The sequence below is a fragment of the Limulus polyphemus genome, unplaced genomic scaffold (genome assembly GCF_000517525.1).
Source record: "Limulus polyphemus unplaced genomic scaffold, Limulus_polyphemus-2.1.2 Scaffold158, whole genome shotgun sequence".
Taxonomy (NCBI): Eukaryota; Metazoa; Arthropoda; class Merostomata; order Xiphosura; family Limulidae; genus Limulus; species Limulus polyphemus.
Genome location: NW_013665768.1, coordinates 23,101 through 38,260, shown reverse-complemented (window position 1 = coordinate 38,260; position 15,160 = coordinate 23,101). Strand labels below are relative to the sequence as shown.

Sequence of the window (15,160 nt, the reverse complement as noted above, 5' to 3'; positions counted from 1 at the left end):
GGTATCGAAACCCGGTTTCTAGCGTTGTAAGTCCTCAGACATACCGCTGTGCCACTGGAGGGGAGTAAGTCACAATGGAAGGGTATGTATCAGAAGTGCATTTTGACTTTGTTTACCATAACGTATGTAGTGTGATGCCGCCAAAAACTGATCGCATTTGTAAAATGTATGTAACTACCCTTTTCTACACAAAATACAGATTAAGGATTTAGAATTTCTAGATTTGAAATACCTCTTGTACTTAACGACATTAGTAAAATAAAGGAATACAAATCAACTTGAGGTACCAGGACCATCCAAAAGCAGACCTGCAGTAAATCAAACCCCACACGGGGTAAGAAAAGTGTAGTTTTTTGATAATCCACAAATACAAAGAACAATAGCAAAAGCCGTCTACATGTCCCATGCCTACAGAATGCAAAATAATCAAGGAGAATCTCAGTTTGATAATTGTTTGTTTGTTTGTTGTGGATTTCGCGCAAAGCTACACGAGGGCTATCTGCGCTAGCCGTCCCTAATTTAGCAGTGTAAGACTAGAGAGAAGGCAGCTAGTCATCACCACCTATCGCCAACTCTTGGGCTACTCTTTACCAACGTATAGTTGGATTGACCGTCACATTATAACGCCCCCACGGCTGAAAGGGTAAGCATGTTTGGTGTGATGGGGATTCGAACCCGCGACCCGCAGATTTCGAGTCGAGAGCCCTAACCACCTGGCCATGCCGGGCCTCAGTTTGATAATAAGGCCAACAAGATATGCGATCTAAAATATCCTGTTCAAATATCACATACCTCAAACAGCTGAAAAATTAAACGGGTATTTGTGCTAGTCTACACAAAGATATACCCTTCAAGTCACCAGACAAAGCATTTCTGGATTTTTGTGTCATAAGACTCATGAAATGATCCCTGGGAAACCGCCGTCCTTGTGAGATGTTTGGACCTGAAAGTCTTACAATGTAGTCGTTTTTAGTGGAAACTATGCTGCACGGCTATTGTCAAGATGCAGGGCCGTTAGATAAAACATGACCAGCAGTGCCGACATGGACTGTCACACAGCAAGAAATTGAGTTGTGGTCTGCCAAACATAATAATATGCATTACTATGTTAGAATCACTCAGCTAGAATATCATTATAAAAGTTTTAAAATTCTACATTGTAAAAAAAACAAAAAACACTATTATTCTCGATGATAAATCACTTGCGCAGTCATCTCTTAACAATGGTTTAGCCTGTTTGTATGGTAAAATCATTCGCCCTTTATTTATAAGGTTTTACAGGCAGGATAAAGACACGATAAACATTTCACTTTCATAAGTAAACAAAGAAATGCTTATCAAGAGAAGGGAGGAACTTAGGGAAAAGGAAAATAAGACATTAAGACCCTGTATTAAAAATGGAAAGTCAATTTAATAAACTAGTTCATGAAACAAGAGAAATGGAAAGGTATATATAACTTTGTAATATTACGTAGAAAATGAAAGCAAAAATAAAAACAATGCAGTTACAAAACAGACATGTTCCACAGGGGCACACACCATAAGATGGGTAGTTATGCAATGTACCCTGATTTTCGAGGTACTGGTGGAAGTAAGACCCAAATTGCGTTGGGGGTACACCGTCTATCCAGTTTAACCTCATTCTCACAGACCTCACATTCATAACAATGATAACAAATAACAAATAAAAAAGAGTAGATATGGGTGCTCTAACCCAGAATGTCCCACATCTTTACCACCTTTCGCTGTCTGCAGTCAGATGTGGGAAGGTGGCTGCTGAAAAAAACTAGAACATAAAATAAATCTAAGAAAAAATAAATAATTGGAATACATACATCAATGGGAGAGACAGTAAAACTGTCCTTAAAGTTGAAATTCAGGCCCCTATAATGATGTTTAAATATAAATACCACGATGTTAAGGTATTACTATACAAGCCAAACCTACATTGTTAGTATAGTTCCCATCCTCCACCTCCATGCTACTGTCAAGATCTTGAAAGATTCTATAAGAATTACATAGTAGCAGGTCTTATAACAGTTTCTAATTTCCAACATTAATATATTAATGAATAAATTGATTTTTATGGATTTAATAAGATAACTCTAACTAAATATTTTAAATTATTCTGTAATAAATATACGTATTACTTATTTGGACTGTATCTTGTATAGGGGTATTAATGTAGATGTACCACTTTACCTATTTTATATAGTGTACTGTATCCAGTGTAGTGAAACGTCATCGAACTACAGGAGACGTTGTTCCAGGAAAATCTATTGATAGGCGTCGGAAAACTATTGCCCGAGATGACCATATTTTGATTAGGCTATACATCCAGGTTGAAAGAAGTTTTGAAACACCTTACAACAGGAATGGCATGAACACAATCATACCAAGGTATACAGAAGAACAGTGAATAGGAGACTAACCAAAACAGGTTATTTTGCAAGAAGTGTTATCTGAAAACCGATATTAAACAGAATTTACTACCTTAACCATGTTATTTGGGAAAGACAGCATGCCAACTTACAGGTAGGGCACTGGTGACATGTCATCTTTTCAGATGAGTTCTGTTTCCAGCTTGTTAAAGCTGATGGTGGGATTCATGTTCGTCGTTTGCCTGAAGAACAGATGAGGAAAGACTGCCTTTCCCACAGGGAAGACACGGAGGTGGTGGAGTACATGTTTGGGCAACTATTCATCATGGTGGAAAAACTGCTCTTTATATCTTCCAGGGAACCATCAATGGTGCCTGCTAAAGGAATCACACAGAGAAGACATTTCTGCCATATGCTAGGGCAAGGTTAGGCAATAACCTTGTGTTCCAGAATGATAATGACATTGGCCACTGTGCACATATTGTATAGGATTATCTCGACCAGGAGAGCGTCACAAGATTTCCATGGCCAGCAAAGTCTCCAGATTTTAATCCTATTGAGAACTGTTGGACAGAACTGAGTCGGAAAATTGCTAACCACGATCCTAAACCAGCTACTGTATCTGAGTTGCAATGCCTTCTAGTGACAATTTGGGATGAAATCACAGTGAATAAGATAAATAACCTCATCAAAGCATGCCACGTCACCTTTCAGAGGTTATTAGAGTACGAGGAGGACCAACCAAATACTGAATGTCTAATATGAACTGATATAAAGTTACAGACGCGGTTTATAATACTTTGATGTTATGTTTCGTCATTATGTGTGTTTTGGTAACATTTTCTTGTGACATTCATATTAATAATAATGATATTATTTATTATACAATATGCAAACATTTTGGCCAAGAATGTACAAATATTCGGGCCAAAACTTAAAAACGAGAGATACGACGTAGGAGGAGGTGCTTTACAAGAATAAAAACCAAAAGATGCAGGAAAATATTCTCAGGTAAAAGACTACCAATATCACTTAAATGGAAAGTATTTGACCAGTGCATTATGCCAACAATGACTTGTGGCTATCAGACCTTGTTGATTACTAGGCAAGTTAAGAATCGCGCAAAGAGCGATGGGAAGATATATGCTTAACATTAGATTAAAAGAAAAGATATCAAACAAGACAATCAGAGAAAAAACAAAGGTTAAAGAAATCATCATGTTTATTGGAACGAACAAATAAAAATGGGCAGGACATACCATAAGATTAACAGACAGCAGGTGGACAATATGAACAAAAGTATGGTGAACAAGAGCGGTAAAATATCAAGAGGAAGACAAAGTCTGCGGCAGAGAGATGATACCACAAGAAACATAGAACCGTTATCAAGGAAAAAAAGCCAAGGATAGGAGAAAATGGAAAGATCTAACAGAGAACTACATCATGCAGTAGATGGACAAAGCCTAGTTATGGGTTTGTTTGAAGTTAAGCACAAAGCTACACAATGGGCTATCTGTGACCAGCCCATAACGGGTATCGAAACCCGGTTTCTAGCGTTGTAAGTCCGCAGATATACCACTGTGCCACTGGGGGGCAGTTAATAGGAGAAGATGAAAGGTGAAATGGGAAGGATTGTCCTAGATATTGCTACAAATAATATTTGTCTGTTTTTCTACAGCTATTCATGGAGAAATTATTCAAATTTTCTCTCCAAAATGTAATTTCTTTACTTACATTATTGTACCGGTTGCAAGGCTAATTTTATCTGACAACTCCAGGTGTTGTCACTGACTGGTTTTGGGAGTTATAATAACCTATTGATTCAACTTAGGATGAAAACAGGCAATCAAGGCTTTCAGAAATGGGTCCTAAAGTGTGGAAAATATATATGTAAATGTTCATGCGATATGATAAGAGAATTAAAGAGCTTCAAATTTTATTAATTTCAAGCACTTGGAATTGATTCTTTTATGGTTGTCCTTAAGTAAATATAATAAAAACTACACTTAATTAGCTCTCTTACTTTGTCAAAAAAAGGAGGAATACACCACACCGCTGTAGCATTCAGTTCGAGAACTTTGTGCGATTTCTTAACCGTAACGTGACGGGTTAACCCGAGATTCCAGTAAATGATGGTTTTAATAACTCTGGAAGCCCTCTGACCCCACTAGAATAATATCATCAAAATTTGAAACAGTAACTATACTCAATGAAATTGTTTTATCATTAATTACATTGATATGCATCTAAAGTTTGGTTGTAAAGTGCATAAATTCAATAGTACACTTAACGTGCTATAGGGTTGATTCCTTAGTTTCAAGGCTGCCAGAAGGAGGCAGCACGTAATAGCTTATCGTAAATTTTGCTACCGCTGGATTACGTGCATCATTAAAATCTTCCAAATATCCGAGCATCAACGAACGTTACAGCATCGCTTTCTTCTAGGGTCGTAAAAATCAGGTCAGTATCTTCTATCGAATTTATATATTTAGTTAGTTACTGCAATAGTTCAACCATATTATGTTTGCTGTTGATTGTTTTCGCATCTATAAGTATATGTTTACACATAAAAGTCTTATTGAAATTCCATCACAGATTATAAACAGGGTTATAACTAGAAAAGTGTGTTTTATTTTTATTAGAATCAACTGACGTAGAACTGTCATTGCTCATGTTTCATATACTTGATTTAGCAAGGATCCGAGAGTCTGTGGTTCTTGTCCCGTTGCTGCAAATAATTAGGGTGCGTTATAAAAATGATGTTAAACTCCCACTATTCGAGTAACCCACAAATCAACATTGACTGCTGTTGACGTTTACTTTCCCTCTGGTCTATCAGTTCAAAATTAGGAACATACAGCCCTTATGTGCCCTTGAGCGAAAATCTGAAAACAAGCAAACCAAACCGGTTTTAAATAAAGGTGAAACAAAAACTGATGCTACGGACAGAGAAATATCAAGGCTGTAACGGGTTTTTTTTTTACATTTTAAGAAACGTATTATTATTATTAAGAACTTTTTGAATTTTCATGAGAAATACAAGATTTAAAGTTTGATGGTAAAATTTACTGTGCCAGTCCTGTTATGCTAAGATTCCTGAGGAAGATACCAGACAGCTAAATACAGCATGGCGCTGAAAATTGCATTTCTTTTCCTAAGTATCCTATTTACAGATTCATTAATTTTGTTTCCAGAGGTCATACATCCTTTATGATAAAACAAATGACGTAGCTATGGCTCGAACTAGGCGTGGATCAGTGGTTTTTTTTTCTAAATACAGCAGAATATTGAAAGTTTTTCCTGAACAGCTACCATTATGGAACCTTCTGTTGAGAAAATATAGAATGTTAACTAGGCCAAAATATGTTGAGCTATGACAAAGTTTTACGGGTCTATGTCGTGTTTCGTATCAAAGTTATCTCGTTTCAAAACGAATACAACTATTTGTAGACATCCTGTATTTTAGCAAGTAAGCGCCGTTAGGTAAACAGTTCAAAGATAGGTGAATATAATCATTTACTTGATGTATTTATAGTTATGCAATTAATTTCAAATATAGGTTTACATATTCATTCGCCTGCACAACGAATAGTAGGTTTGACCGTCACATTATAACGCCTCCACGGCTGAAAGGGCTAGCATGTTTAGTGTGACGGGGTTTCGAACTCGCGACCCGCAAAATGCGAGGCGAGCGCCCTAACCACATGGCCATGCCGGAACACAGTCAGCATTGGAAACTTTATAAATAATAAAAACTAACGCACCTACAAATGCTCTCTGTTAACTTCAGAGTACTTTTATAGGTTACTTAGCCACCTGTTAAACACATTGATAAACATGAACACTAAAGTTTCGTTAACACTTGTAATGTTATTGAGCTCACCAGGTGGCCGTGCATAAAACATTTGTCGCAGTTGTTTTTTCAAGAGAACTGCAAACTTCATTTCTACATACAGCAGAATCTTAAAAACTCACAATTGGAAAAAAACAACTTAAATTTACTTTTCTTTGTATTTAATTATTTCAATAGATTCACGTATATTCATACCAAATAAATGTACAGGTTGGGCTAAAAAGTTAATTGGTATGAACATACGTGAATCTATTGAGATAATTAAATGTAAAAAAAGTAAATTTAAATTATTAAATAAGGATGATAGACCTGATGGAAATGTTGTCAGCAGATGGCGTGAAATTCTTTAATATGTAAATTGGTGTTTTGATAATTGTATAAATAACTGTTATTTTTTGCAAAACATTACGCTTCTGAGGATGACGCACTAGTATACATCGAAACATGTACAGTGTATGAGATTGTTTTCCAGTTTCATCAGCATTTTAACAATTTTTCAATCCTGTACAGTAAGTTATTGTATTTTAGTAATTTGAAGACTGGAAACAATCTCATTTTTATAAAATTGTGTATAAAATAATCGTTGTTTTTTAAAAAATTGTGAGTTTTTAAGATTGAACATTACACACATGCCAAGATAAAAGAGTAGCCCAAGAGTTGGCGGTGGGTGGTGATGACTAGCTGCCTTCCCTCTAGTCTTACACTGCTAAATTTTGCGCGAAATTCAAAACAAACAATGCTGACTGAAATATGTAAACCGTTTTCAAAACAACAAACAATTTCAGTAAATGTTTTTTTATATATAAACAGGTTCGACTCGCAGACCACAAAATTAAGTGTAAATAAAAATAGAATAAACCTTTCATGAAATAATGATAGTTTTACAGCTGCCAATCTTGACAACAAATAAGCCAGCGCACATAATTAATGAGACACCTTATAAGATCTAAATTTTAGAGACTCGTGAAAACTTTTTTTTAGTTGATAGGAAATTTAAGGAATATCTTTTGATTCAGTCCAAAGCTATTATTATTAAGTTTTAAAATATGTACAACATTTTGCAGAAACCTTGTATTTTCGGAACACCTTAAAATAATTATTGGTGATCTTCTGATGTTCTTATACATATTTATTATGTTTATGTAAATAAATTATTCCTTACGTTTTATCAGATATCTTTGAATTTTTAACTTTGTTTGTTTGTTGTTTTTGCGGGGTGGGGGGCTTTATGGAGTCACGTCTTAATTTTTTGTATTACTTAAAGTAATATCTGGTTAATTTATAAATAATCTGATTTACCAAATTTCATAATCCTGTTTTTATCATATTTTATTACAATTGTATTTTGATTTTTAATGTTCGAATTTCTCCTCTATCAAACTTTAATGAATTACATATTGGGTTACTTTTATTATTCGCAGCAGCTCTACTGCTTGAGTTATAATGTTACTTAACATTCCATGGGTTCTTCACTATAAAGTAGGCTTAGCTGTTGTACTAGCTGCTCCAAAGCTTGAATATTATCTTCTAATGTCATATTGTTAAGAATTTAGATTGTTTAATTAATTAAAATAATAACGAACAATTTAATGAAGATCTTGTATAAACATTTACTAGAAGTACTAAACGTTATAGATAAATATATCAAACACTAAAACCTATGAAAGTTAGTTACATTCAAACTTCAATTTGATATTCTTACTCTAAATATTTTTGCTGTTAATATTTGTGGCGCAAACTCAATAGTATTTCAAGGAGTTCAACCATATTTGTATTATTACTAAATCTACAAAACTTTAATTCTTACCAGTTTATTAGTAACTTGAAAAATACCTAAAGCATAATAACTAATAAGATTTAACGAAAACACATTTAAATTGAAAGGAAATAAGTTCTTACTTGCAAATAACATAAATATATGATCTTACCAATACATGAAACATAAGTATACTTATAAACATTCATCCAACATTCCAAATAATGAAAATGACAAAAATCTCATAAACAAATGCACCCTAGTTGCTGATACATTAACGACGCCATAAATACGACAAATGGCCTGAACTTGGAGAAAGTCCTATATTTACAAAGTATGCATTATTATCATCATCACCAATATGAATATTAGTATTATCATCATCACCAATATGAACATTGCTTCTTCAGGAAGGAATAGACTCCTCCCTCCTCAACCTTTTACATCTATAAATGGATACAGAATAATAACACGTGAAAAAATATTCTATTAAAACAGAAGTATTTTCTCACGCTACCTTTCAAAACTAGTAACATTAAAATAGGCTCTCTATATGGAACATTTACGGATTATTTAATTTTTTATGGTAATAAGCTCAGATGCTAACTCGTGCAACAAAACTAAGCTTTTCCGGTAAAGTGACTGTCAGTTTGCATACTCTAAACCATTTTAATAGTATTTTTATATTAATCAAGTGGGAAAAATATATTTTAAAAAAAACTGAACGTGTAGTAATATGTGCACCGAAAAGTGAGAAAGCAAGGTAAGAATGGGCATTTTGTAACAAACCAGCCTCTGTACAACCTCACAAGAGGGCGTATCCAATATCCTGTCCATGTATACTTCGTTTATTTTTTCTATCCTGTATACAATAAGCCAGGTGGACTAAACTTATCAAACTTAGTTATGATTATCTTACATGTCTAGAGGTTTCTGTGAAGCGAATTATTGGAAGAAATAAGTGTACTGTAAAGTCTGTTTGTACGACACCAGAAGAATCAGATATTTGTCCCTATTTTTGCTGTTGCATGAGAAGGCAACAGGATTTCGTACATTAACTATATAGATTGATTAAAATGCAAAGATAAAAAATCCTATGAGGTTTCTGTGTATCGACATCATGAATTCGTTACTGTTTAAGAATCATAGATACACGTTTATATGTACCCAAAAATTGTATAATATCATAAACACAGAAAGAGGAAGTAGGCATGGACCGGATGCTGGACACATTCCTTGTGAGGTTGTACAGATGAAGTTATGTTACACAGTGCCCATTCCTACCTTGTCTCCTCAATTTTTGGCGCACCCATTCCTACACTTTCAAATTTTTTTTTAATATTTTTTCCACTTCTTCATGTACTTTTTTTTACACAATGTGACATGATCTTATGCATCATTCATTCATTTGTGTTGATATCATGTATGTATATCATCAGTGTGAGTGTGCACCGTAATATTATGGTATATGCAAATAATGGTGTATGTGTGTGCGTGTGGCGCGCATTTTCTTTACTTATGGTTTGTGTACACATTGCGATGTGCATGTGCACTGTAAATGTGATGGCGCACAATCTATGATGTGCAATGTAATTTGGATGGTGTAGTGTGAATTGTGGTTGGGTACATATGCTAAACATTGATAAATTAGTTCATTAATTTAGTCAACTACTTCACGTTAGCATTAGCACGTAAGCCTGTTTGCTACACAGCTAGAAGCGTTCAACAATGTCCGTCAGACAGGTGAGATTGAGAAATTTGTGGTTTTGTGAATTTTTTGTATCTACTCTGCTGACTTTCTCAAATGGTTCTGTGTCTTGTAATTTTGTATGTGATTTGTTTATCACCCAAGGGTGTCTTTCAAATACTTTTGAATGTTTATTATTTGGTTGTTAAAGGTGTTTTGGAGTAAATAGTTTGTATTGCATGTATTGTGTATCCGCTCCGTTCCTACTATAAGTACTACCGTACGTATGATATCAAGTGTTTAAGTCGCTACAGAAATATTAAGTTCATAGGATTTTGCTACTATTCTACCATACAAGTTTATTATTGTATTGAATTTTCCTTTTCGTTTTTATTTCTAATGGTATCACGTGTTAGTATTTTTCTAGGAAGATGGCCGACCTCAATGATAAGAAACCTGAAAATACTAAAGAATTAGTGGACGTAGTAGGACATTTCGGACCATGGCAAACAAGAATACTTTTATTATCCTCTTGTTTATTTATACCTCATGTTTGGCATGTTATGGGGATTGTGTTTTTTGCTCCAAATATTGACTATTGGTGCAAACGTCCTGAAAAATATTCAAATATTACCAACGATCAATGGAAGGCTTTAGCTATTCCATTAGATTCAAAAACGAATGATAACGTCACCTACAGTCATTGTTTAATGTATAAAAACTTTAACAACTCAAGCATGGAGGAAGAAGACTCGGTTGTTAGATGCAGCTCCTGGGAGTATGATCGCTCTCTTTATAAGTCTACAATCATAGATGAGGTAATATTTTTTTAGTAAACAATATTTAACTATAGTAAACTAAGTACAAAAATAAGCTTAACGTTAAACTTCTAGACTTGAGCCCATGATACTTGAGCCATGATAGCTTAGTTTCAATTAATTAGTATCAGAAGTTAAAATGATAAAACTGAATGTAATATATTAATACCTATACATATTAATACATATACCTGATGTAATATATTAATGAGTTCGTTAATTATAGAGACATTGAGTATGTAAGACAAGACGAAAACCAACATATAACTACATATTCCATTGTGCACGTTTTAAGGGAAACAAAATGTTATAAAATATGATCTTATACGTACAATGAAGCTGGTGTTCGAATATTTAATTATTTGTGTTCTTCTAATGTATAATATACTGCATGACGTTGAGATATTGTTGTTTCTTGATGTTATTATACGTAAATATATGCATTTTGTAGAAAATAAGGTCTCAACTCAAGCTCAGGTATAACGAGAATGTCCTTTCTAAATTATCAATTCCTTACCCCTTATGAATTGAATCTCTGAATACATATCGCAAATCACCGATTTTTAATTGATCAAAACATCAATTATTAATTTAAAAAAAGGTGCTCAAAATGAATGTATTATGTATAATATATAAAAAATGAAATCAAATTAAACGTAATATATCTGACATTATTTCATACACTGTTTATAAATTTTACCAAATAAACAATAGGTTTACATTATAAAAGTTTATATATAAAATATCTACAAGTTCAAGCCTTCTCTGAGGCATTAAATACGAGTGGCATACTTTTTAGGGTTTTAACAAAATTGTTATCTATTTCAGAAATATCTGTTTCTGGTTAATTTAATGAAAAAATAAGATTGATCGACTGAATGGGATAAAACTGCGGTAACGTTTCTTTAAAATCTGCACAGGAGACAGTGCTCAAATCCACATCATCCTAGTGTCTGTTAGTCATGATCTACTGCAGTAGGTTGTCGGAGGACGATCTGATAACGGACTTTAGATACTTCTGTTTGTTTGTAGTTAAACACCTAGTTGCAAAATGGACTATGGTTGTGCTCACTGTGCTCACTCCGAGTTCAGCGTTATAAGCTCTTGATCTTGTTGGCCACTGGATGGTATGTTACATCTAAAAAAAGTGGAAGCAATTTGGATAAAAACGAGTAATCAAGTTACATGTCAGTATTAGCAGAGTTTTTATGCTAATGTGAGGCCTATAATGGTTAAGAACTTGGCTTAAAACGACTTATCAAGTCTTAAACGAATAAATGTTAAAGTAGGCCAAGTGGAATCACATAAAGACGATTCATTACTTAAGGTGAAATTGTTAGTAAACTACACGATAAAAGTTTTGTGAAACCTGAAACGTGTAGAGCTGGATAAAAATGAAATAGTAAGCTGACGTTGAGGAATAAAAACATGCGAGCTTTTTTGAAAAGAACATGACATGGGCGAGCCTAAATAGCAGGCTAGTGTAAAACTCTAAAATGACCAACGGGAATTTCCTAAGTTCTACTATATGCAAGTAAAGAGTGTCGTTTTATCATATATACTTGAAAGGAGGCCAAACGTGAGATAGTGACTAGCATATCGACGATCCTAGGTTCACGTCCTGTTTCCTCAAAATTTGGGCCCTCATGCGTTGTATGAGTAACTGTCAAATCCCACTATTTGATTAATGTAGCCAAATAACTGGCAGTAAATGTTGTTGTATAACTGTCGTCCTCTTAGTATTTCGTTCAAAATTAGGGTTAACTAGCACAGGTAGCCCTTGTGTAGTTTTGTGCGATTATCTGAAACAAACAAACAGAAGATATTTAAAAGTTGTCTATAAAACTTCTCTACACATATTTTACTTTTAATAAAAACATTTATTTCTCAACTTTTGACAAATAATGTTTACATCAGTCAGACGACAGGAATATTCAGTACTACTTTCAAGGTCTATTTACATTGAGTAAATTGACAACATCCACTGAAAATTAGAGCGATAAATAAGGTAAAATGGTTCTATTTTTTTGGGGGGGGGGGTCGAAAATAACTTTTAACAGCATAGTATCTTGACATAAAATTTGAATGTGCAAAAGTTCAATTCACCATTGGAAATTACTTCTTTCAGTATTAGTTCCTCTGGATAACTATCCTGTAAAACTGAATTAAATTTCTTTATGTCACCTTGCCAAACCATCTATACATATGTAACGCTATAGGTAATATCATCTCTATGTACATTGACATTTACATATTTTGTTTCATAACAAAACAGATACAATTTAACTGATATTGGTGAGTAGCTTATAGAATAGTCAATGAGTTTGTTTGTTTTTGAATTTTGCACAAAGCTACTCGAGGGCTATCTCCGTTAGCAGTTCTTAATTTTGAAGTAATAGACTAAAGGGAAGGCAACTAGTCAACATCACCCACCGCCAACTCTTGAGCTACTACTTATCAACGACTAGTGAGATTTACCGTCACATAATATAACGCCCCCATGGCTGAAAGGGGACGAGATTCGAACCCGCCACCCTCAGATTGCGAGTCGAGTGTCCTGACTACCATGCCTTTGAAGGTTTCGTCCTACAAAAAAATATATTAAAAACAGTGTGATAAGAGGTTTTAAGTTTGATATCTGGTAAACTTATAAATCTTATTAACAGTTATTTCAGCTGGAATTTCTGTAGCTAATGAAGACATAACGTAAAAGGTGACACCAAAGGTTTTTGTTTTGTTTAAATGATTTCTTGAATCAAGACTATGGACTGTAGTTAGGGCATCTTTGTTATTATTTATAGTTGACGGTTTCTTTATTATACTTGACCAACTGGTTTGGTTGTCCTTTTATATCAATAACAGTAGGTTCGACGATAGTTTTCATTTAACTTGTGATAAAACAGAATATAACTGACTCAAAGACAGTATACATTTTTAAAATGTATATCCTGTTAGAGCCTCGAAAGCTTGCTGATGAAGATTACAATGGATATTTTTTTCAATTATGATGTAAGCGTAGATGTTTTTACAGATAAACATCTAATTACTGCTTTTCTTGTCCAAAATACATATAACAAACTTACTAACTTTTACAGTTTTTTATTTCAGCGTAAATGTATACGGGGTAAGTACATTATAAAAGATTTTAAATACGCAACTCAGCAAGTCACATGACCTCCACAACCAATATAACGTCGCAGTGTAACAAAATTTTCCCATTCCTTAGCATACATGTATAGTGTAATGCCACCAAATAATGATTGCTTTGAGAATGGAATGTAGCAACTCTTTCCTACATAAAATATTCATATATTCAAGTCATAAAGTTGTATTCAATTCATGAATTTAGAATTTCGAAGACTCCCTTGTAGTTAATATAGAGGATCTCCATCAGGAAATGAGGCCAACAAGGTATAGGTTCACCAAGATAAGGCTTTCAGTCATATCTTCTGCTAAACCGTCGCATACCTAAAGCAGCTGGAGAATAAAACGAGTATTCGTGTTATTCCATGGTGAAGTTGTCAGATGCAACATATATAGATTTCTGTGTGATTGGAGTGTTTAAATGCTCGCTGAGAGACCGTTGTCCTCGTACACTAGATGAATTATGGAAAGCAAATAAGAGCAGTGGTGTCCTTTGGGCATGACAGTTTCGTGAAGGAGTTTTTACCAAGATAACGGTCATCATGACCAGATGTGACGACATGTACTGTACGAACGTGTTAAAGCTCCAAGATAGTTTGAATATTACGTTATCAACCCTCTGCAATCAATACAGACGTGATTTAATAAAATGCTTTATTACTAGATACATATTAGGATAATAGACCATTTTAAGAAAGTCTTTTGAAAAAATAAATAATTAAGATTTAACTTAACGCCAAATTCAAGCATAAGGACTCGAAAAATACTCTCATTCGATCTGCTTGAAACCAAATATTGCTATTGATTCATTAATTGAAAACCTACAACGTCAAGTGTACAAATTGTTACGTATTATAATTTCAAATGGGTTAAAACTGAGTCAAATAAATTGTGTTTTGAATTTAGCAGTTAAGTAAAAGCCGATATACAGTCAGTTTATGATATTTCCCATAAAGATTGATACACACGGTTTTCTTTTTTTTTACACAAATACGTTTTAATATACAGACAACAATACAATTTATAATAACAGTTATTACAAGTAGTTGTTACAGACAATGATTTATAAACAAAAGTTTCACAAACTGGAACTTCTTCGATATCTTACCGAGGGTTCACGATAAGCCAGTTAATTTCGAGTTGATGTAGGTACAATTCGCTTAACGGGGAGCTAGCTAGCTTTGTCTTTTGTTATTCACCAGCCACATACACCGAGTTTTTCCACGATGAAGTTATACAATGTTTTCATAAAAATACTAATGTTCAATGAGAATCCACTGAGGTTAAATGAGTTCTAATGTTCGAACTTTGTAAATGCTTTTGGTCAAGTATCTGAAGTTTTCCGATTGATAAGCGTTATAACAATCACAGTTATAGCTTCCAAAGTTTATAGCACACTGATTATAGCAAACTAATAATAGATACTCTCTCTTTTTGTTTGGTGCATTGCATTGGCTATATGCATAGGCGTGTGGAGAGTTTCTAGAAAAATTCAAATTATGTAACAATACAAAGCTACAC

The 15,160-nt window shown here is 33.9% G+C and overlaps 2 protein-coding genes across 2 annotated transcripts in view; both read left to right on the top strand.

Moving 5' to 3' along the window:
• Positions 1-2,319, top strand: part of LOC106476658 (organic cation transporter protein-like) — a 51,101-nt gene extending 48,782 nt beyond the window's left edge. The window contains exon 10 of the mRNA XM_022381365.1: positions 2,216-2,319. Coding sequence (XP_022237073.1) covers positions 2,216-2,234 — 19 coding nt within the window. The 3' untranslated portion in view covers positions 2,235-2,319. The remainder of the gene's footprint in view (positions 1-2,215) is intronic.
• Positions 2,320-4,792: 2,473 nt separating this feature from the next.
• Positions 4,793-15,160, top strand: part of LOC106476639 (organic cation transporter protein-like) — a gene marked incomplete at its 3' end in the record, with an annotated part of 20,694 nt that continues 10,326 nt past the window's right edge. Inside the window, exons 1-2 of the mRNA XM_022381375.1 lie at positions 4,793-4,841; positions 10,105-10,495. Coding sequence (XP_022237083.1) covers positions 10,109-10,495 — 387 coding nt within the window. The remainder of the gene's footprint in view (positions 4,842-10,104; positions 10,496-15,160) is intronic.